This window comes from Lactuca virosa, chromosome 3, assembly GCF_052849685.1.
Source record: "Lactuca virosa cultivar CGN04683 chromosome 3, Lactuca_virosa_CGN04683_v6, whole genome shotgun sequence".
Classification (NCBI taxonomy): domain Eukaryota; kingdom Viridiplantae; phylum Streptophyta; class Magnoliopsida; order Asterales; family Asteraceae; genus Lactuca; species Lactuca virosa.
Window position 1 is genome coordinate 90353956 of NC_136428.1, and position 24754 is coordinate 90378709.

The 24754-nt window shown below is 36.1% G+C and overlaps 2 protein-coding genes across 2 annotated transcripts; both read right to left on the reverse strand.

Moving 5' to 3' along the window:
- Nucleotides 1–11116: 11116 nt before the first annotated feature.
- Nucleotides 11117–13475, reverse strand: LOC145162477 (DNA repair metallo-beta-lactamase family protein). The gene is made up of 4 exons (XM_079081612.1): nucleotides 13065–13475; nucleotides 12316–12524; nucleotides 11930–12037; nucleotides 11117–11842 (listed from the first exon to the last, which is right to left on the reverse strand). The coding sequence occupies exons 1-4, from the start codon at nucleotides 13354–13356 to the stop codon at nucleotides 11222–11224; spliced, it is 1230 nt and encodes a 409-aa protein (XP_078937738.1). The 5' UTR covers nucleotides 13357–13475; the 3' UTR covers nucleotides 11117–11221.
- Nucleotides 13476–19022: 5547 nt separating this feature from the next.
- LOC145166162 (uncharacterized) lies at nucleotides 19023–23133 on the reverse strand. The gene is made up of 5 exons (XM_079085085.1): nucleotides 22825–23133; nucleotides 21771–22256; nucleotides 20091–21198; nucleotides 19867–20013; nucleotides 19023–19790 (listed from the first exon to the last, which is right to left on the reverse strand). Exons 2-5 carry the CDS (start codon nucleotides 21819–21821, stop codon nucleotides 19228–19230), a joined length of 1869 nt encoding a protein of 622 aa, XP_078941211.1. The 5' UTR covers nucleotides 21822–22256; nucleotides 22825–23133; the 3' UTR covers nucleotides 19023–19227.
- Nucleotides 23134–24754: the final 1621 nt, after the last annotated feature.

Below are 24754 nucleotides of genomic sequence, written 5' to 3' on the forward strand. Positions count from 1 at the left end.
CCTGGCGACTATGCGACTTAGTGCATGTTGAGTAAACCCTGGCAACGATGGATTTCGTGTCGATTCCTTAGGATGATCATTAGGAATGAATGAACGAGGAATAGCTAATTCTTAGGGTAGATCCTTAAGAGTAAAGAAGATAATGGGGATGGGTAATTGGGTTGATTGTATGATGTTTAAACATAATAATTATATTATTGTGGGTTGAAAACCCTATGTACTCACCAGGTTTCCCAAACTGACCCACTCAAGCTTATTTGTATCACAGGTGTCGACACGAAGCTACTTTACACTGAGAGATTTAAAAGAGATGTAGATCACTAGTGTAAATGAATGTAAGTTCTGTTTATGCTTATGTTTCTGTATTGACGATGACATCCCAAGGTTTTAAAAGGAATAAAAATACATTTCTTCGGAAATGCTTTTGATAATGTATTTATCATGTTTTTCTGGGAACAAATTCCGCAACATTTTTATTAAAAAGAGATAGTCTGATTTTATAAAGCATAAACAAAATCAGTCTTTTCAGGTCGTGAAAATGGGGATGTCACAGTTGGTATCAGAGCATTAGTTTAAGCGAACTAAGAATAAGGATTTATTTCTAGATTTAAACTTAGAATGCTAAGCGATGATTATAAGGAGTGTGTCTAATATATTTTAGGTAGTACACCTAATTAGACGCGAGCACTAGTTTATTCTAGGAATTATGCATAAAATGCTTATATGTGCTAAGTGCTTTGTGTCTGATATGTTGTTATTTGTTCGGATCTATGGTATGTTGTCGACCGGATCTGGAAACCTTATATGTTTAGGATTCTAAACTTACGGCTACGATATTAGAACTAACATGTAAGCGTTTCGGAGTGATAAGGACGGTTTAAACGACTATCCTAAATAAAGATCTAAATTCACCTCATTCGGTGTATAGATCAAATGGCAAGAACCCGCAGTGGAGCCGGGAATGCAAATAGAAACAGAAACCAACCTCCAGTGATTGAGCAAATACCGGTTGTGGTAGCCAATAACGATGGTCGGAATGCAAGTGATGATCCAGATGATGTTGGATCGTCAAATGGAGGAAACCAGACGTTTGCTCCAACAGAATCGAGAGGAAGCTACCATACCGATCGAACAGCCCGAGTTGAACGAAGGGCAATCTGAGGAGGGGAACTACAGCAGGACCGTTGGTCAAGCTGATCCGCTAGTGAATAGGAGGAACAACCAAGACGACGGAGTCGAAAGAAACGGATGCAAGTACAAGGATTTTCTGACTTGCAAGCCATCGACTTTCACTGGAAAGGAGGATCAGATTGGAGTTATGGACTGGATCTCGGAGATGGAACTAGCCTTCATGACGTGTGGTTGCAGAGGCAAGTTGCAGACCACGTTTGCAGTACGCCCGTTCAGAGGAGGCGCAGTGCGTTGGTGGAACACCCTGGGGAAGACTTTAAGCCCCAATGAGCCTCTGCAACTGACATGGGCAGAATTTTTGGTACAGTTCAAACGCAAGTACTGCTCAGCCCAAAACTTGCTTGAGATAGAGAACCAATTCCTGACCCTGAAGAAGGGAAGCATGTCGATTGATGAATACACCAACAACTTCGCAGAGAAGATGGAGTTTGCCTTGCGTCTTGTCCCAGATGAACTAACAAAAATCGACAAGTACGCCAAGGGACTCCCATGGGAGTATGCGGTGCCGGTACGTCAAGCACCTACTCTGGAGGCGGCTATCTGGGCTGCCAAGTCTGTAGAGGAGATGATCAAGGGAAGAGCTGTCAGCAAGGTTGAGGTTGGCGAGAAAAGGAAGTTAGAGGGGTCTGCTAAACCCAATAAGAAGAGCAAGTTCAGTTCAAAGGAGTTTAGCGGAGGGGGAAACGAAGCGAAATGGTGCGAGAAGTGTAAGAAGAAGCACTTCGGGAAATGTAGCGAGGAAGTGACCTGCTACAAGTGTGGGAAGACCGGCATTACGCCAACGAGTGCACCGCCAACAAAAGGGTGTGTTATGAATACCGTGAAGAAGGGCACGTTGCTAAGGATTGCCCGGAGAAGAAAGATGCGGCAAGACCAAACATTCCACCGAAACCGAAGGCAAGAGCGTTCCATATGATCCTTGACGAAGCAGATGGCAATGAAAGGGATCAGGAATGAGGATCTAAGAAGTGGTCATGTAGATAGTATCTTATGATGTAGCCTATTAGAGGCATAGTCTAGGGTGAACTTGAACACATATGTAATCGTTTCAAGGAATAATATAAAACCTTCGTTTTGTTAACTGATGTGTCAAGTTGTTATGTGATTTTCATGTATGGTGACTTGGAAAACTGCGAGACAATACTTGGGACGAGTATGAGTATGTGTGAATGGTAGTAGAGGCCTATGCTACCGGAAGCATAGGACTCACGCTTAGATCAGGGAAAGTCACAAGGTTACCAAGAAACTAGTAATCGATTTCGTTTTATTCAAGTATGTCGTTACCATCGTTTCGGTAATGACTAACAAGATGATTGTTATTCCGACCCTAGTGGTCATATCAAATTGAGTCTGACTCCGATGAGTATGTTAAGTGGTTCAGAGAACCAAGTTCGATGTAGCGTCTAACTTCAGCCAGAAGATTGAAGTGAATCAAAGCGATTAATAGAAGGATCGCGCTCGTTGTTAAAGAAGTTGGTAGCTAGAAATGCTACATGTTGAAATGTGATTGTATCACATTAGAACATGAAGGACAGGGCCGGTCCATAGGATTTTACTGCCCTGGGCGAAAAACTTAATAATGCCCCAATACTAGTATCTTCATACTTAACTGTTAGTATTTCCCACAACTAGTGTCTTTTTTCAAACAAATTCATCTTCATACAACTAAAAGTTGCAAAAATAAATAAAACATTGTCTTCAAGCATTCTTTGAATCAAAAATAATAATTACAATATCATAGTTAGCATTAGTACTTTCAACAAGCTCATTAGATTTACATTGCTCCTCCTGTAATTGATTTGCAAAAAAGTAAAAACTGCAGTGCCAAAAAATCCCTATGTAAAATGTAAATATAGAAAATTAGAAAACAAAAATGTCATTCTCTTCATTATTTGTACTATAATCTCAAAACTGAAACAAATACATTGGGAAGGAATTTAAGGAATTTCGACAGTAACCCCAAAACATTTTAGAATTGTAGCAGAACCTAATTAAGGCAATCAACCTAACATGGGCTTCAACTCCAAGGGCATAATCGTCTAACATAGCTATCCCTTAATAAGCTTTGAAACCAAACTTCATATAACTTGAAATCAACAATATAAACTAGATACACATCTATAAGAAGGGGCTAGAAGAGCAACAAGGGCATAATCGTCCAATTTGGCAAAATTCAATATGTACAGGGGCGACATCTTTAAAAGCCAAATCGACCAAAACAAGGAAAACGTTATCCTGCACCTGTATGAAACTCCAAGCTAGAAAAGTAACATCGTATGAGAAAGCATGGCATCTAGAAAAGCTAACAAACAAATTTAGAACATGGCAATTCAGTAGCAATAAGGGCACAATCGTCCCAAGCAGGAGAATACTTCCATTACAATTCTGAAGAGTTCCAGATGGCAGAGAAGAGAAATATTAGCAGAGTCACATAAATCGAAAGAGGAAAGGGTATCCAAAAAAATGTATTCTTGCGTTCTTGACAGAAATCAGGAGACAAGAGAGGAGCGTTTAGAGAAATCTAGAGGCAGCAGATAGAGTTTATAGAAATTAATGTTCTTGTGTTCTAGAAAGAAATCAGGAGATGGTATCTGTTGTGTATCCGAATAAGAGCCTCTTGACCAATTGGCGATTAGGAAAATCAATGAATTCCTCGTCTTCTACATCAGGACCTTTAGTCTTTCTAGGAGACGATTAGGAAGACGGGAACCAGACTCGAGAGTCGAAGCAAGTAAACGACACAGTTAATTGGAATTGCTGAGGGCCAAATACCCAAGATATTAAAATGATGGACTAACGTTATGCCCCTCTTCTCATTGATGCCCTGGGACTCCGCCCAACTCGCCCATGTGTTGGGCCGGCTCTGATGAAGGAAGGTATAGTCTGTTCTGGAATTTGACTCTAAAAGACCTGAGTCTAAGCGTTACAACATACGATGAGAGGTCATTAGAACATGACCAATCGGGTGCATTAAGAAGAATAAGGAGTCTCCAGTAAGGATCGAGAATGTGACATGAAGGTCATGATTGAAAGTCTAACATGAGGTAAAGAGCGGGTGCAAGATCGAGCACCGCCTGCAGTCAAGAAGTCCAAGAGTTAGATACTCGTTCAAAGCAACATAGAAGTTACGGTTATTACCTAGGATGAAGAGATAACGTATGGAGTCATTATACAAGTCCTGTCTCGTTGATGACTACGGGACGTAATCATCCTAAGGGGGAGATAATTGTAACGCCCGTAGATCCGGGCTAGTCAATTTAGAGACAATGAGCGTCAAAAATGAGTTTTTGATGGAAGATTAGTTAGAATAAATAATCTTAACCAAGTTGTAGAATATGTCTCAAGGGTTCTGTACATATAAAGAACGCCGAAATCCGAGTTATAACGAAGACGTTATGACCTGTCGAAGTTTTTCGGCAAAACCGGCACGGCACCAGGAGACGTAAATAGTGAATTTACGATGGAAGACTTTTTAGCCTTAGTAATCTAAAAAAAAGTTGTAGTATACGTTAAACCGAGAGCGTCCATAAAAAGAACGCCCAAATCTGATTTTGTATGAGGAAGTTATGATTTTTCTAAGATTTGGCATAGCAGTGCAAGGCCCGAAACTCGAATTTTAGTTCGAGCGGTTTTTGGCCTACGCGACCAAAATGAGAATTGAAGATCTCATTAATAGGAACTCACCGATAAAAAGACAGACGAAAACGGAGTCCGTATGAAGAAGTTACGAATTTTACGCGGTCATTTAACAGTATAATCTCCTCCTATTGTTAAATTTAAGATCGGTCGAGAATTAGCCGATGGAGTCAAAATAAAAGTTGTAGATCTTGTTTTTACCTACGCGTGGATATAAATAACGTCGAAAACGGAGCTCGTATGCGAAAGTTACGAATTTTTTCCACCCTGTGTGCGATGCCACGTGTCAGCACCAGGCTGTGCCTGGCTGTAGCCAGCTGGCTCACGACGTGAGCACCCTTTCTCACGACGTGAATCGGCCCAGACAGCCTATAAATAGAGGCATAAATCACCCCCAAAACACACACCTTTCATACCCTTTCTCTCTCATTACCCCCAAAACCTCTCTTCCATTCCCTAGTACTTCCTAAGTGCTAGAAGCGAGTCCCGGAGAGCCCGAAGGCTCCAAGAAAAAGACTTTTTCGGTTTGAAACTCTGCCCGCGCAGAGCCCGGTTTTTCAAGCAAACTTTCCGGTTTCGTCAAAGAAGATTATTTTAAGAAGCGAAGTGCTGTCCGAATCACTCCTTATCAGGTGAGTGCATAGTCACTTTCATCTTACACATAGATATGAAGTATCTTATATAAATTATGTGCTATGTGTATAATTATATGTTGTCTCTTTACCTGAGATGTTTGCTGGATGAAAGATCTGAACCTCTTTCTTTTCATATATGAACTTCTTCCTTTAGATCTAAACATTTTCTTCCAAATCTGAACTTTCTCCATCAGATCTAGATTTTCCTTCGGATCTAAACTTTTTCTTTTTAGATCTAAGACTTTTCTTCAGATCTGAATAGTATATGTATTTTTGTCAGATCTAACCCTTTTTTTACAGATCTGAACTTTTTCCTTCAGATCTGGACTTTCTCACTACAAATCTGAACTTTTCAGATCTAAACCTGATATATGGATGATTTATACTTGAGATCTGTACTGGATGAAAGATCTAAGCTTCTGTCTTTCCAGATCTGACCTTTTCTTCAGATCTAGACTGTATATGTATTTTATGCTTTGAAAGTATGATGAAAGATTTAGACTTCGCTTTTCAGATCTAGACCTTTTTTTTCAGATCTGAACCGTATATGTATTTTCTTTACAGATCTAAACCATTTATTCAGATCTAAACTGTATATGTATTTTATATCTACAAAATATGTTGGGTAAAACATGGGTAGATGAAATATGAGTTGGATGATGAAATGAGGGGTGATATAGACCGAGAGATAAGGGTGAGAGGTAAACCATGAGTGAAGCCTTTTACCCATGTGTTGGCCCCGTCATTCAGCAGAGTATGGATGATAATCACGGACTATTCTAGACAGTCCAGTGGAACACTAGCAGACTCGTAACTTGTAGGTGTTTTTGAACTACGTATTCACTAGGTATTTTTGAAATAAGTGTTCACCATATGTTTTGAACTAAGTGTTCACCAGATGTTTTGAACTATGTGTTCACCAGATGTACCATGTTGTATAAACCCTGGCGACTATGAGACTTAGTGCCTAAACCCAGGCGACTATGCGACTTAGTGCCTGTTGAGTAAACCCTGGCAACGATGGATTTCGTGTCGATTCCTTAAGATGATCATTAGGAATGAATGAACGAGGAATAGCTAATTCTTAGGGTAGATCCTTAAGAGTAAAGAAGATAATGGGGATGGGTAATTGGGTTGATTGTTTGATGTTTAAACATTATAATTATATTATTGTGGGTTGAAAACCCTATGTACTCACCAGGTTTCCCAACCTGACCCACTCAAGCTTATTTGTATCACAGGTGTCGATACGAAGCTACTTTACACTGAGAGATTTAAAAGAGATGTAGATCACTAGTGTAAATGAATGTAAGTTCTGTTTATGCTTCTGTTTCTGTATTGACGATAACATCCCAAGGTTTTAAAAGGAATAAAAATACATTTCTTCGGAAATGCTTTTGATAATGTATTTATCATGTTTTTATGGGAACAAATTCCGCAACATTTTTATTAAAAAGAGATACTCTGATTTTATAAAGCATAAACAAAATCAGTCTTTTCTGGCCGTGAAAATGGGGATGTCACACTTTGGCTCCGCATTCTGGCCGGAACCCGATATTTCAGATGGTTGGCGAACAAATTAAGACCAGGAAAGTCTCGGTAGATTCTGGAAAGTATCCATGTGGCAACATACTGCTTCAGGCAGTTCATTGTTCGAACAGTTTTAGCGTTTGGGCAGTGTTAGTATTCGTGTTTTAGGTTGAAAGTACGGACAGAATAGCTGGTTGATTGGGAAGTGACAAGTCACTCACAGTGGGATTAGCTGAGTTATGGCCAAGTATAAGTGACCAGCAGGGATACTTGGGTTGGTGATCTTGTTTATAGTGGGAACCTTGAGTTATTAGAAGTTGAGTAGTCAGTTGAGGGATAAGCGGACTGGTTTCAATGATAATGATTCAGTTTGAGTGGTCTGTCAGGGAATCAGACCATCTCAAGACAGCATATTTCAGACGGAGTAGATGTGAACTTGTTGCGAAGAATTCGTTCACCCGCGGATTTTAGGGCTTTGCGAAGATTGGGCATGGCTACCCTGGGAAGGCTAGGGTGTGCCCAGGATGGTGACCATGTTACTTGAGTGGTTTGGCGCATAAGAAATGGTAAGTAATGATTTCGAGGACGAAATCTAATTTAAGTGGGGGAGAGCTGTAACACCCTGTTTATTTAATAAATAAATAAACAAATTAATGAATGAATAGTAGCCCTAAAATTAATAATTATATAGCAAGGTGTTGGTCTCGAGGAGTTAACTATCATAATTTTAGAAGGCGGGGATTAAAGTGTAAAATCCAGACTTAATTTGTAAGTAATATTGAAGACAGGGGCTGCTTGGTAACAAGTAGGACTCAATATGAAAGGAATTATGGAAGCAAGGGATAAAATGTAAATTCTGGATTTATATTGTAAAGATTTATGGAATCAGGGGTTAAAAAGGTAAATCCTGGATTAGTTTTGCAAAGATTCTCAAAGTGGAGGGCTGTTAGGTAAATATTGTACCTAAATTGTAATGGATTTTGATGTTGAGGGTTGAAAAAAAAAATGTCATGGGGAGGGACTGTTTATGTCGTTATGGCATGATGTTTAGTAGCACCGGGTATATAACCTTACTCCACCGGTTATCAAACCCTAAACCTAAGGGAACCTCTTCAGGCGCCATGTAAAATCTCCAGTCGCCGCCTGCCTTCCTCTTCGCCATTGAAACATCGTCGGACGCCGAGAGAGGACCGCCATACGTGAAGCACTACCACCACCCGACTCCCTCTCGTTCTCCTATCTGTTGAATCTTCGAGCGACTGCCGATGTCTAAGCCGCTATCAGAGCCGTTGTTGCTCCAGTTGCCGACGAGGACGCAAACAGACGTCTTCTTCTCCTGCTGATACCGCTGTTTCGTGCTGCCAACCCTTTGTCGTCCCTCCGCCACCGTCCTCCTCCTCTGAGACTGAAGTACAAGCGGGGTGGGTCGTTTATGCTCGTGTATGGATGCGTATTGCAGAATATGTTGGTGTGTGTCGGTGCTTTGGTCGGCCGGAAGTCGAAGAAAACTACCATGGCCACCAACCATGGTGGCTGTTGCCATTGTTCCCTTTTCTGCCACCACCAGCCGCCGTGTGGTGGTGGCTATATGTGTGAGTTATGGTGTGTGAATGTATTTTGATTGGTTTGATGTTGTATGGCCTTTGTTTGGCCGGAAAACCACCACCACCGTGAGGTGGTGGCTGCCACCATATGCCATCGTCGGCCACCGCAAGGGTGGTCGTGTGTGTTTATTTTAGTGAGTGCGTGTGTGTGTCCTTTTGGTATTTTCATTGTAATATTGTAACCGAAGCTAGAATAATAAAATGAAACTCAAAACCACCACCGTAGGGTGGTGGCTGCCGCCACCAGCCGCCTTGTCGGGTGGCGGTGTGCCTCGTTTGTATTGTGACTCGTTTAGGATGTTTGGACAAAGGGACTAAAACCCTAGTGGGCCCAATGAAAACCTAATGGGCCCAATGATGCCCTAATTGACCTAAAAGCCCAAACATGTAACTAATGGGCCTAGTGAAACCCTAATGGGCCTAATGAACCCTAATTGATCAAAAGACCTAGATATCGGGCCTATTGGGCTAAGATGGGGTTGGAAACCCTAACTAGGGTTTAGAAGACCCTAATTTTGGATATATGGGCTTGGATTTATCGGGACCCACATTTGGCCATTGGAATTGAATTGTAAATTACACCCAATCACACCATATGATTTATTTAGAAGAGTGATGGACTTAATGGATTAAGTCCTTAATGGGTTAAGTGAGAAACACTTAACCCTAATTGTCATTTTATGTGAAACCCTAATTTCACTTGGGCTTTATGTTGGGCCTTTCTATTGGGCTTTGGTGATTGGGCCAATAATGGGCCATTCGAGAACAATCATATGGACTAGAATAATTGGATGGGCTTGAGGGTAAGGCCCATATGAGGGGTTTGGCACAATTTGGAAAATTGGGTCATAGATGGGCCATTATTTGAGCCTTGATGATTATGAGACATTGGGCATTTTTGAATGCCAATTGTTTGGACTGGATTAAATGGTTGGGCCTTAGGGGGAAGACCATGTAGAGGTTTGGGCCTATGTTGGGCTTTGATACCTAATTTGACTTATGGGCCTTTGGATTGGGCCTTGGGCTTGAATCAAGCCAAGATGGGGTAATGTAGCCTGTTACTCCAAGAACTTATGGTTATGTGTTGGGACCCAATTATTAACTGGGTGATGTTTTGATATTGACAGTTCGGGAATATGTCATCCAGCAGTTGGGATTGTGTCTACGGGACTTCAGCAGTGTAAGGTGAGTTACCTTCCTGTAGAAGTGGGTCTAAGGCACCAAGGCTGGCCCACTAGTAGTTGATTATAGTTGAGATGATTGTCTTTGTGATAATTGTCTGGTTTGCTACCACCTAGTATGTTTATGTGCTAGCATGATATGTTATATGTGATAGTGGTAGTAGGGGGTGAAATAGTCCCCACTAGTCGGTTGAGATAAACCGACGGGTAAGTCAAGCACCCCATAATGGCTTGACATGGGTAGGTCAGGCACCCCAGAATTGTCTGGCAGTATGTTTATATTATGTTATTATGTGGTAATGGTAGGGGTGAAATAGTCCCCAGTAGTCGATTGAGATAGATCGACGGGTAAGTCAAGCACCCCAGAATGGCTTGACCTGGGTAAGTCAAGCACCCCAGAATGGCTTGACATGGGTAGGTTAGGCACCCAGAATTGTCTGGCAGTATGTTATTGTATGGTGTGTGGTATGATGGGGGAACTCACTAAGCTTTGTGCTTACGGTTTTTAGTTTTGGTTTCAGGTACTTCGTTTTCAAAGGAAAGGAGTCGGCTCGATCGCAGCGCATCACACTGTGTTTTTCCGCACATGAGATCTTTTGGATTACACTCTGATATTATTTTATGATAACATGTTTGACTATTGACACTTTGGTTTTGACATGGGATGTTATTATGGATGTTTTTATATTTATGGTTTTATAATAACTTATTTAAAAATGTAATTTTTGGCCTTGAATTTTAGGATGTTACAATCTAACACAATCTCTAACCCCTCTTCCCTTTGAAGAAGCCATAAAGCTCGCCGTTAATGCTAATACAGAAAGATGTCCATGTAACACATGTCACAAATGTCCACCGGATCATAACAGCTTGGAAGCCAAATGGACTGAAAGAAAAGCCCAATCAACCATGTCATAAGCCCATGTAGAAGGATCCACAATGGATATGATCCCATGAAATTAACAAATGAATGGCCAAAATTCCCCAGCTTTGTTAATTTTCTTGGCAATGGTTCATATAACATTTTCAAGATTAACAATAACTATTTCATTCTCCATTCATTTCTAAAGTAAATGGAACCTATGATTACATTCTTCATTCATTTCATTTCTAAAGTAAATGGAACCTATGATTACATTCATTCTCAAATAAGAATCACTCAGTAAGGATAAACTAATACTTGGAAACCTAAAGATGAAGCAACAATTCTTTTGATTAACAAATACATTATTCAGAACTAGAATAAAATATCTGATAACACACAACTACAATGATTATGTTGTCCATTCTCCAACCATTCCATTTCTAAGAACGTAAATAACTGCTAAAAAAATTTTAAGTCCAAATACAATCATTTATTTATTTCCATACGCTCTTTTCAAGTTGCACATATACAGTACAAATTTACAGCCACTAACCTATTTAAGCACAAACAGTACGTAGTTCAATCATCACAACACTCTTGATTACTTAACTTCACACCACATTTAAACCTTCTTAACAAACTGACCCTACTTTTACAAAAGCTTGAATGATACTGTTTGATCCTTTTTCTCTTTAACTTTTCATCAGACTTACATTCCCTTTCTTCCTCACCCACATGTTTCTTATATAAACTTGATGTTCCATAGATGTGGCGAAGATGGTAACAAGGATCAACATAAGAAGATGATGAAGACACAATACCTTTCATGTGAGTTGGGCATATGAACTTAACAAACTCCACTATCTCTGTGAAACATGAGTGATCAGAATACGCAACTGTGTACATGTACTCATGCTGTTTTTCAATTTTATTTCTATATCTATTTCCAGTATCTAAATCAATTGTCTCTGTCTTCATAGAGGGAAGACCACAAGAAGATTTGTTTTTGTTTAGTACCCATGGAAGGCCAGATGGCATGATGCCAATGGTGGGACGCATGGTATTTAGTCCTTCTAGGGTTTCAATGCTAAAACTGTAACGAGGGACAGCTCGTATTCTTGTTAAAGTGGTTTTGGTTGTGAAGTTGTCATGTAATCCTAGAATATGCATTGTCTGTAATCTCTCTGGCCACACCCAAATCTGCATAATATGCACTCAATTTGATCCTGATCCTAACATATGTTGTTGACATGATAACACAACTATATGATTAATAGTGAATATTACCTTTACATTCAGTGTGTTTGAGATGTAGAGTAATAAATCCTCCTTCCCTAATGAGTCTATGCCAATGATGATGTCATGCTCAGGATAAGAGTTGATGATATTCACCACCTGCAGATATAAGATTTTTCAATCAGATTATGGTCCTGAAAAGCATCCTATATTATAATTTGAAGTTAAATACAATAACAAATATTTTTTTTTAATCTGAAAAGAGTAATATAATCATTTTACTTGGAACAAGGGCAAAAAAGTTAATAAAAAACTCAAGTAAGGATCAAAATTGCAAGAGAAAACTTTTTGGAATCAAAATTGCAAGAAATCAGCTAAACTAAGGGACCATTTTTGTAATTTACTCTAATAATAATAACAGAAATACAGAATATCACCTGCTGAGCAGCAACTTCCCTAGATGGAAATGAATATGATGGGTTGCAGTAAGTGTTATCTATGTAAAGGGTATCCACTTTATGATTGTTGAGAGCACTAAGAAGCATGTTCTTTCCCATCTCTGTAATTTTACTTGATACTTCCCAACGAAAATCACCAGTGTAAAGCATGTTCCCAAAATCACCTCGGAATAGATACATAACTGCACCTGCCACATACAAAAAGAATAGCTCAAATCAAAGAAACAACAAAACTTTTGAATATAAATGTTACATATCAATCTATACAAGAAACTCAAGAACTTGCATCAGTTACATATTTTATATATGCAGGGAGATATGGAGGGAAAGGATGAAGTGGCTAAATTTTTGGATTCAAGTAGTGCTTGAAGCAGTTCCAGTTACAGTTTATTCAAAAAAGAACTTCAATCTATCACCAAGCAAAGCTTTTCAATTTATCTGTCAAAGAAACCTCAAAATGAAAACTGTCAAAAGTTTAAGCATATTAAACAAGAGCTTTGAGACGAAAAAATCAAAATCAATTATACCTCAACTAGTAAATCATCCTGCCCAAACAAAATGGTCCAGACTCCAGAATACATTACCATGTTATTCAGTTGCATAGTTCACCACTGATAAGTTTTAATTGGAAGTCAAAGTATAAATCAAGCACTCATTCAATAACGAACAGAATGTATTGAGAAATTGAAATCAAACAAGTGACGAAATCAAATCCAAATCAGACTAACCGGGGCAATGATTGGCATCAATGGCTATAACTTCAACCCTAGTTTCCAAGCCAGACCACAATGAAACCAAAGATAACGAGTACCATTGTCCAATTTCGAGAACTCGAAGCAATGAAAGGTCGAAACCGGGGAATTTGGGAGAGAAAAGCTTAGCAGTGATGGAAGAACAGAATAGTGGACCTTTCTTCCAACGAGACGACAAGCCAGCGGTATGATCGGCGTGAAGATGAGTTAAGAAATAAACCTGACTGCCTTCAGCCCAACGATCGACTGATATCATTCCCCTCACCATTCAAGAATGTTTAGAATTAATTTTTTCTGCGAAAACTAGGGTTTAAAGGTTGAGTCGTTGAGATGCTTAAAGTTCACTTTGGCGGGTTTTGGACATCCAAATTTCGAAGGAATTGTGTTTCCGAGTTGGCACCTCCATTCTCCACCGAGTTTTATTTAAGAAAAAACATTATAAATGGTCCTATGGTTACCCAAAATCTGAAGTTTAATCCCCATGGTTTAAAAACCTTATAGATGGTCCATGTGTTTTTAAAACTTTTGACAATTGGTCCTTATTGCTAACTCCGTTAACTTTTGTCCGTTAATTGAAGGGCATTTTCGTCATTTCACACCACAGGGACCATTTATGATATTTTCAAAAGTAAATATAATTATTTAATATATAAAATCTCTCTCTCTCTCTCTCAAGTGGCGACTTGGTCTCTTCTCCGATCATCGCCTTTCTTTCCCTCCCGTCAACATCTAAATGTTACAACCATCAATAATAGCCCTTGATTCCTCTAAATCAAAGCTAAAATCTCATCTTCAGACGCCATCTACACCCAATTTTGATTTTCAACCTTCGTTGCTTCACAGATGCTTCTCACGCTCGATTCTCTTGCAAAGTATTCTGAAACTAATTTCTGAATCCACTAGGAGATAAAGGTTTGATGAAAGCCTCTGATTTTCTTTTGTTTCTCATCCTTGGTTCTGATCAAAGGCTTAAAGTTTCAGATTAGGAGATAAAGTCTCAAAGGTTTGATATCGATTCTAAATCGATTAGGAGATAAAGCCGATTCTTTCAGTATTTGTTACGACCACATTCTAGGTAGTTTGATACGGCCAAGTGTAAGCTGTATAAACATACGGTATGCAGTATTTGTCACACAAAAGGAATGCACACCAACTGTTTGATAATATGTGCCAAACCATGAGATCCTGCCATAAACTAACTATTTTATCCCATGATTTGTAGCAGAAAGATAGCTTAAGAAGTATGTTGGCTAAAGCAGCAATTAGAGGAGTAAATGAAGAAAGAGCAAAGATATTTGGCCATGTACTTACCACAACTGGCCAAGGATTTCCCAGGTTCATCCCTCTCTCGCTCTCTACCTCTCCAAATTTCTTACATTGGTCACCGGTTGGAATAAAAACTCGATCACAACACCTCTCATTCTCTTTTATCTTGATGTTGTTGGAGGCCAAACATAGTGGTTATAGACCCACATCCAACTGTTGCTTGAAAATGTTGTCGCTGGAACAAGATCTATGAAGAACAGAGCCAAAAACAGTAATCATGATACCTCTCTGGACCATACCTAACTGTTGAACCCTAAATTGTTTGGAAAAATATAAGGCGGTGATGAATGATTATAATCTGAATTGGGGTTAATAAATAATATGGAGACAAATCTTGTGAGTTGAATAACCTGAGAGAGTAAGTAACAGAGATGGTGAAACCTTTGAATCTTGAGAGAGGAGCTCGAGATAAAGATGGTCAATGGTGGAATGAGCGTGAATCTTCTGCATTTATTTTTTGTTAATTTTGTAAATAGGTTATTGAATTGAAGAAGTGAAAGATCTTATTTTTGAGGTGATTTTTTCTTGTGCAGACGTAACCAAATTTTAGAGAGAGAGAGAGAGAGAGAGAGAGAGATTTTATATATTAAATAATTATATTTAGTTTTTTCTTTTTTTAAAAAAATAACTGAAAAGATCATAAATGGTCCCTGTGGTGTGAAATGACGAAAATGCCCCTCAATTAACGGACAAAAGTTAACGGAGTTAGTAATAAGGACCAATCGTCAAAAGTTTTGAAAACACAGGGACCATCTATGAGGTTTTTAAACCATGGGGATTAAACTTCTGATTTTGGGTAACTACAGGGACCATTTATGATGTTTTTTCAAATATCATTTTGTGGTTATTTTGAATTAATTTTTTTTACCACATATCATTTTATCGGTTCTTCTATTTTATTAGATTTCGTATAATATTTTAATGTAATAATTACAATAAATATAATAATAAATAAATATCAATTTCATTAATCAACTTACCTTTTAATTTCAAAATTCCCAAAATTAAAGCTTATTAGTTTCTTTTTTCTATTTATTTAAATTATCGGTTTAAATTTAAAAGATAAAAAATATTTCCATTATAATAATTTATTATTTTTTTTATTTTATTATAAATTCAAAGTTCTCAAATATTTTGACCTTTATATTTAATTTTTTTTAAATTAACTCATATAATACATTGGTCTTACAACTACTATCTTCATAAAAGTAAAACAAAATTATCCATGAATGTTGTAATTAATACTCTTAAGTCTTATAATTATTAATATTTTATTTCTTTTTAATCAAATCTCATGTATCTTGTTTACGAGTTCAATTTAACCATATGAAATAAAAGAATAGATGGAAGTAAGAAAAAATAAAAATAAAAATTTGATGGAGTTTTATTAAAAGACAAAAGTGGAAATAAATTGAAAGAAAAAAATTATCTCCTAATTTTCTTTCTAATTTGGAATGATTTGAAGAAAATGAACAAAATAAGCACGGTTTGCTAAAACTCGTGAACTAGACGTTAATAAAAGAAAACTCAATTAAGATTAAACATACATGACATATAATCACGGTTCGAAAAAAAGTGCATCAAGCGTGCCATTGAGGCAAGATTCGACTCTGAAATCTCGAAAACTGCTATGGTGATGATGTTAGGAGTGGTGGGTGCAAAAGTTGGTAAACACGTGTCATGGTCGTTATGACATGAGTTTTTTTTCAACGTGTGTTTTTTTTTTTTTTTTTTTTTTTTTTGCTTCTTTCATCGAGCATGAGACTGATAACTTTTTATTATTAGTTTTTGATAAAATGTATTTTAACTTGATATATTTGATGTAAGATTATTCCCAAAATGAAGGTTTTTTTACCATTTGTCACATTCTCATTGAATATGTCAAATATCATTTTGTGGTTGTTTTGAATTAAATTTTTTTCCACATGTCATTTTATTAGTTTTTCTATTTTATTAAATATCACATAATATTTTAATGTAATAATTGCAATAAATGTAGTAATAAATGAATATCAAATTCATTAATCAACTTACCTTTTAATTTCAAAATTCTCAAAATTAAAGTTCATTAGTTTCTTTTGTTTATTTATTTAAATTATCTGTTTAAACTTAAAAGATAAAAACATTTTCATTATAATAATTCATTGTTTTTCTGATTTTCTTATAAATTCAAAGTTCTCAAATATTTGACATTTATATTTAATTTTTTTTTTAAATTAACTCATGTAATACATGGGTCTCACAACTAGTTTCTTAATAAAAGTAAAACAAAATTATCCTTGAATGTTGTAATTAATACTCTTAAGTCTTATAATTATTAACATTTTATTTCGTTTTAATCAAATCTCATGTATCTTGTTCCCGAGCTCAATTTAACCATATGAAATAAAAGAATAGATGGAAGTAAGAAAAAATAAAAACAAAAATTGATGGAGTTTTATTAAAAGATGGAAGTGGAAAGAAATTGAAAGAAAAAATTATCTCCTAATTTTCTTTCTAATTTGGAAGGATTTGAAGAAAATGAACAAAATGTTTAACTTTTCTTTTATTTCTTTTTAACTCGGAAACATAAAATATAATTTTTTTTTCTTTTTTTTTTCTCTTTTTTTCTTTCTTTACTTTCTTTCTCCTTCTTTTCTTTTCTTTGCTAAAACACGTGAACTAGACGTTAATATAAGAAAACTTAATTAAGATTAAACATAGCTGGCATATAATCACGGTTCGAAAAAAAAACGCATCAAGCGTGCCATTGAGGAAAGATTCGACTCTGAAATCTCGAAAACAACTATGGTGATGATGTTAGGAGTGGTGGGTGCAAAAGTTGGTAAAGACGTGCCATGGGCGTTATGATATGGGTTATTTTTTTCAATGCGTTTTTTTTTCATCGAGCATGAGACTGATAACTTTTTATTATTAGTTATTGATAAAATATTTTTTTAACTTGATATATTTGATATAAAATTATAATTATGTTATTTTATTTTTTATATGTATTCAAGTTCTTCAATATAATTGAGTAATAGTATAACATGTATTTTGAAATAAATATCATGCGTTGTAATGCTTGAAGATTCTTGAAATATTCCTAAAGTTTTTCGTTAACCGCTTGCGTGGTAGTTTGAGATGACAACGATGAAGAATCTGGCTTACGGGTTAGACATATCATTATTTTCAAAGTTTATACAACCCAATAAGACGAATATACCCTTTTGTATATGTTTTGATTTTATGTGTGTGTATATATATATATATATATATATATATATATATATATATATATATATATATATATATATATATATATACACACACACACACGATAGAATAATCTTGGCCATCTAAATCCTTAATCCAATAGTTAATAATGGTTCTTATGTTCTCACACTCCATCGGAGGGGGTTTAACGACCTTCGCTTCATTTGATGTTTCCGGGAGTTGGTATATGATGCATTATTTCTATTCGGTATACATGAAAAAAAATATAAACGAAATGGTGACTGCCTAAAATTTTACGATTGCACTGCCTTTATTGTATGACCACATAGTATATCAGAATGTTACTGTTTTTCACATAAAATATTGTAGATTGAGAACACTATTTTCATTCCAGCACGCCAATACATTCCTTGGCCTCATTAAAATCTAGAACCATGATTTCATACACTATATTATGTCCAGTCTGTTGTAATCTAGGCTCTAGGGGCAGAATTTAGTTGTTTCCTTTCATGAAAACCGCTAAAGAGATTTTGCCTAAGTAGTTCCCTTTAAGAGGACAAAGGGACTGACTATGAAATTCAATGGTCACATGCAATTTAGAAATGTGTGAATCTACAAATTATTTGATAATCAATCATAACAATATTAATGAAACTTGAATTACAAGCAATTTAGAAAGTTGAATCTTACCACACACCCTATGACAACAAATAACTTAAACCGGACGGGGTTGTCTTTCTTGATATGTGTACATGTTTCAGGATTGGTTTTTTCAAGATTACAACACTAGAAAAGAAAGTTAACAAAACTTTCTTCATGGATTTGCTTGGATGAATTCATTTTTAGTTTTAGATCATTTCTATTCATGGTGGTAAATATAGCATGTGTAAACCTTAACCAACATTTATGTGGACACAAATAGGACTACAAAATAGCAACGGTCCTGAAATACACTTCTCAGTCCAGAACTCCAAAATCATTTTGTCGCATCTTGTCATATAATATGTTGCCTCCAACATGATTGAGGGCGTGTTCGGCACGTAGCGTTTTAGAGCGTTTGAGAGCTTCTAGCTTCTAGCGTTTGACAAAACACTCTGTTTAAAACAGAAAGCCTCGTTTGGCACTACAAGCTTCTAGCGTTAGTTTAATCAAAACGCTTCAAATCCAAATGCTATTTCATATAGCGTTTAACAAAACGCTACAAGCTACCCGCTAGTTTTGCCGAACATGCCCTAAATTGTAGTCCAGAACACATAAATCTAATCTAATCTGGACCCAACAGTCATTTCAATAAACACATGAAAAGTGGATCAAATACTTTTATTTCAAAATATAATATATTCATTTTTTTTAAATATCCCTAATTAGTCATAATATCTCTAAACAAATATATTTAGAATTTTCAATGCTTGATTTCCAATCAGAAGTATCAAATAAATAAACAATCATCCAATCCAAATAAAACAACAATGTTTTCCCAAACTAACAGAATGAAAACAATCATATCACAATAAACAACCACAAATGCAAACTCCAAACTCCAAATCCAAAACAAAAAAACACACTCAAATCATCAAACTTCCATTATTCTCCAATCTCAAACAGCTCTCAACAACCCTTCACTATGAGCTCTTCTCATCGCAAGATCCGGCATAAAGCTCAAAAGACTCGTACTCGCATCATGAAACTGCTGCCTATCACCCGTCACCTTCACCCCACTAGGCGGCAACCGCCCATGCCGCCCACGACCAGCCGCCGGTTGACTTTTCCTTCCATGTGTTGACTTTTTCGATTCCGCCCTTACCCCACGCTCAATCTGATGAGCAGAAATCCCAAGCCGGGCAGCTCGGTCAGCCGAGTCTTTCATGGTACCAGATTTGATTGATTGTCTGTTGAAGTAAGCAAGATGAGGAAGAAGACCAAGTAGAAACTTCTTCAGCTGTTCATCTCCTATGTTTTTCTGAGCAGGGTTGCCTTCTAGACTGATTGCTTGTAAGGAGTTGTAATTGGCTGCAAGCTGGCCCAGGCTTTTTGTGGTGGACAGCTTGTTGAAACGAAGATCCAAGACGTTCAGTTTTAGGAGACGATGTAGACCCTCCACCTCACTTATCTTGTTTCCAGCTAAGTACAGTTCTTTTAATGAAGAACATGATGCAAGACCTTCCAAACACACATACTTACACAATTAGGCCATTGTCTTATAATATTCTAATAAAAATAATTTAAAAGTACATACCATGTCCAATTCTAAGAATACGATTGTAGCTAAGATCAAGTACACGTAGTCTAGTGAGTTCTCGAAGACCTTCAATGGTGGAAATACTGTTCTTTGAAATATTTAAAATATGGAGTCCACGAGGAAGTGCACCTGAAGTTATCCTCACTAAAAAAAACAAATAATATCATTAATTAATGAAATTAGACAACATATTATCAAAAAGAAAATGATGGGATTCAAACCTATTGAATTTCCTGACAAATTAAGCGCGCGAAGGCTTGTGAAAGCACTGAGAAAAGGGATAACAACTAATCCATGGTTTGAAAGCTGTGCTGATGTGGCCGAAGCACCCAAACTAGAAATATATCTCTTAGCAGCATCCATACCCAAAAGGGCTTTTGCGTCATTTTTCGAAGCTGCCATGGGATCCAAGACGACACTTTTACCATTTTGCCCATGTTGATCAATAATGTCGGAAACAACATTTGTTTCTTCCAAAGAAGAACAATGTTGAAGATCCAAAACCCATTTCTCAATACGTTTAATCTTGAAATCCTCATTAGGCAATTCCTCCCACCGACAATCTGAATAATCTTCTTGGACGCTTTTACCCTTCCCTAGTTCATCCACCGCAGGGACAATCCAGTCTTTTGCAGAATCCACATAGTCATAACCATCATCGCCATCAATTTTATCATCATGACCTTCACTGTCATTTTCCGGCGAGATTTCGCCGGAATTGTTATCGGAATTATCTGGTCTTGAATCGAATGCCTTCAAGTCCTCAGAAGATTGAGATTGATGAACAACATTTGAGTGATCCGAATGCAAATATGGCAATGAATTTGATTTCACAATAGCATGTGGAGTAGTACACGGTGGTGTCTGGCTGCCAGAACCGGCGGTACCTTCGCCGGAAAACCGAATCTCGGAATTTTCCGGCGAAAGTTCCGATGTGTGGTTAACCAAATTTGAACTTATCTGAGGAGAAATTGAAGCCTGAGCATTATGATACTCTTCTTTTTCGTCATTTTGACCTCCGGAATCACTATGATTGTTATGAGAAGATGATGACTCATCGCCAGGTGGCATGTCTTGATAGTGTGCTAGGCCGGTTCCTAGAGACACACTCTTCCTCATTGTTTTTATTTGGTGTCCATCTTCACTGTAGTTGTCATTTGTGCTTTTAAGTCCTTCGGATTTCCAATCTTGAACCATGGAAGAGGGAGATGAAGTAGCATTTTTGCCTTCGGGAGATTCTTTTAAAGAGACAGGATCTTTCTTGGGTTGCTTTACATGGTAATCTTCCAATGTTTTTTGCATTGCTTCCGTAGGCAATTGAACCGTTTTCTACATAATATATAAAGATACAATGGTCAATACAAACTGTACTATGTTTGGCATGCATTAGACTGGGAGTGGAACTGATGTCAATAGGAAAAAATTTGCAGCTTTTTGTCCTACCCAAAAAGGTGGGACATGGACCCGCTCTCCATCTCCCGTCTGTGCAAAAGACGAAAACGCCCTCATTGCCCTCATTGTCGAAAATAATCTTAAAAAGCTTGTCGAGTCATGTCCTATCCCATACTGTCTGGTCCCGTCTATTGTAACAAACGCAGCCAAAGACTGCGTTTGTTACACGGGACCAGACAGGATGCTATTGGACTGGACAAACTTTCTAAGGCTATTTTTGATAATGAGGATGATGAGGGTGTTTTCGTCTTTTGCACAAACGAGAGATGGAGAGCGAGTCCATGTCCCACTTTTTTGGGTAGGACAAAAGGCTGCAAATTTTGTCCTACTGACATCAGTTCCAGTCCCAGTCCAATGCACGCCAAACACAACACAGTACAATCTGTTATGTTATGTCATGGGGCCTCTAATTGAAGTAATTAGAGTTACAAAAAGATTGGGAAGCTCACCTTGGGTTTCTGAGCATGAGTGGGAGAATGAAAGCATGAAAACCGAAACATCTTGTTGGAACTGGTTAGGTTAGATTGGGTTGGGTTGGGTTGATTTGGATTATACTGAGTTATATGTCAAATGTATAGCCACAGACAACGAACTCAGTGATCAACTACATCTAGAAGATGAAGATGGAATGAAAAGGCTGAAACAAAGGTAAGATGGTTTATATAAGTAGTTGAGTTGAGATTGAGAAATAGTGAGTGGTGTTAGCCGTAGTCAAGTGATAAGCCAACTGAAACACGCCTCAATCTCCAGATGTGTGATGATCTTGATCTTCTCAAAACGCAAAGTGGAATCACTCCTCCTTCATTGTTATTTTCAACCCACACCTGTTTAGTGGTGCGAGAACTGTTTGAACTTGTTGTAGCTGCCAGACTGAAATGACTCCTTTGGGTCCTATTGGATCCCACTTTTTGACATGCGTAAGAGACAACAAATGCCTGACAAAAACGATGGTTAATACCGATATATGAACCATAACCATCTAATTCCATGAATCATGTAATCAAAATGTGAAACATACCATATAGAAACAAAACATGCATTTCGTAAAAATTAGAGAATCTCCCTATGCAAGCAAAATCATGTTAGGTACATGATTCATCAACATGTTATCGATCTTTTTTGGTAATTAAAAACACAATTTGGATACGTTATCCACATGTATGATTAAAAAGTAAGAAACCCTGATAATCGGAATAAAGAAAGATGGAATTTTGGAGATGATGTTTATATAAGATAACAACGTAATCAGAGCACACAGTTTTGGATTACAAAATTTGAAGGAAACTTAAAAACAATCTAAAATATGAAGAAAACATAGGATATATACAATAACAACATGACCTAAACACACAATTTTGAAATAGAATCAATTGAAATAAATCCATGAACAATCCAGAATTTGGGGAAACCGCGTCGAATTCGAATACAATTATAACGTAATAAAAAAGCATGTAGCAATCTAGAATTTGAAGAAAACCGAGAAATTATATTTGAAGATCTAACCTCTTTATAGCCAGATTTGTCGTAAAAGCTCAAGTTCTTTTTTCCTCTAAAGTTGGTCTGGTGTTCTTATAAAAAGGCTGGGTGATAGAAAAAGGTGAAAGATTATGGGAGAAGGGTGTTAGATCGATGATTTTGAAGATATGTGATTAAGCTTTTTGCAGATAAAGAATGGAATACGAATATGAAAAAATAAATAGCAGCGGTGAAGGCTGAAGGAAAGATAGAGTTTTGATTATGAGAGGAAAAAGGGTTTGGCAATGGTTGGCTGAGATTTGCAGGGAAGATGTACGGCGATGAGTGAGTTTGTTAGAATAAGAGCATCAGATTCGACGCAATGTGATTACGATAGAAATTCATTAAATTTGTTACCAAAGTCAAAAATCTAGGATGCTTCCATGCCCATTTTCTTGTAGATCGTTGATTAAATATATTTAAAACATGTTCATTATTTTTCATATTAATAAAAACTTTGGAATAACTTTTATCTAAAGGTCTTCGTGTATGTCATAAAATATTTATTTCATTATTTATAAATAACTGAAGAATGTTATTACTTTTTACAAATAAATATATGAATGATAAAATAAAGTTTGTTTGAGATTTTAAAATGAAAATAAAAATATAATCGATAAAAAATTATCATTGGACTTCGTTCAAAAAACATTATTATAATCAGTTGGTGAAAGTTTTTATGTATATATTGAGTTACTAATTTTTTTTCTTTAAATACATTTAATCATTAATTTGTTTTCTATATGTATATTTTCTAGATTGTTTTTTCGGTCATATAATATTTTTTCCTTTGTTTGGGTTTGATTTTTGCATACCCATATTTAACCCAAAAATGCTATGAATAAGGATACGAGATAAAACTAGTTGAAATGTGGTAGTTGATAGATCGACAAAAATAACTGTAAACTTTTAATACATGTAAAAAAAATATATTTGTAAAATATAAAATGAAACATAATTTAAAAAAAAAAGTTAATCAATTCAATTTGCAAAAAAATTAAAAAATGTGTTTGTTAAACACTAAAGTAGTTTTTGAATTTGAGAGCCTTTTTTTTAAAACTAAAAGTTAAAACTTTTGTTGCCAAACAAATTTACTTTTTTTTCGAGCATTTTTTGTTTTTGCTTATTTTGAATCTTTGAATAGTAAATTTTGAAATTTGTAATTTTTTAAAATATTTACGGTATGTTTGTTAGTTATAATTAAATTTATATTTGGATGGAATTGGATGAATCCAACTAGATACGTGTTAGACAACCAGTAATAATTATTTGGTGATTTAAATTGAACCAATATTATGTTAAATTAATCGGTTCGATTCGATTAATCATAACTAATTGGATTAGATCAATTGGTCATATTGGTATACTAACACTAACCAAATATGATCATTTTAATGAATACCTAAAAAATAAAATTAAAAAATATTATTTTTTTTAATTTTAAAATTGTAATCCGTTCACATAAAGTTCTTGAAGAGAAAACAAAAGATAAAGAAGTAGTGTGCAGAAAACAGAAAGAGGAAATAAAGAAAGAAGAATACGTTTTACTATTGCTTAATAAAGAAATATAAAAGTATAATCCTCCGGTATTGCCACATTTCATTCTCTTATGCATTATGTCACATGTTATTTTGTCATAATTTAGAGATATTTATTTTTTACTTGTCATTTATTTCATTTTTCATTTTTCAGTATATCATTAATTTAGTTTCTATAAATTACATACCATAATGATTATTAATTTCAAATTTTAAATTTTAAATTTCAAACTTCAATTTCAATTTTAAATAAATTTACAGTTTAAACCTTCATATTTAACATTTTGTTATAATTAATATATTTAACTGACAACTAAACACATAATTTTATTTTATTTTTTGCATGTTTTTTTATTTTTCTCACAATTTTTACTTATTTC

Excerpts from the sequence above, each read along its gene's own strand:
- LOC145166162 (XM_079085085.1), bottom strand. The coding sequence starts at position 21,821 with ATGTTTCGGTTTTCATGCTTTCATTCTCCCACTCATGCTCAGAAACCC. Across the intron at positions 20,014-20,090 it reads TTTGTCAGGAAATTCAATAG|TGAGGATAACTTCAGGTGCA; the intron begins GTTTGAATCCCA and ends TGTTTTTTTTAG. Across the intron at positions 19,791-19,866 it reads TATTCTTAGAATTGGACATG|GTCTTGCATCATGTTCTTCA; the intron begins GTATGTACTTTT and ends TGTGTTTGGAAG.
- LOC145162477 (XM_079081612.1), bottom strand. The coding sequence starts at position 13,356 with ATGGTGAGGGGAATGATATCAGTCGATCGTTGGGCTGAAGGCAGTCAG. Across the intron at positions 12,525-13,064 it reads TGATGCCAATCATTGCCCCG|GTGCAGTTATGTATCTATTC; the intron begins GTTAGTCTGATT and ends TGTATGTGGCAG. Across the intron at positions 11,843-11,929 it reads CAAACACACTGAATGTAAAG|ATTTGGGTGTGGCCAGAGAG; the intron begins GTAATATTCACT and ends CATATTATGCAG.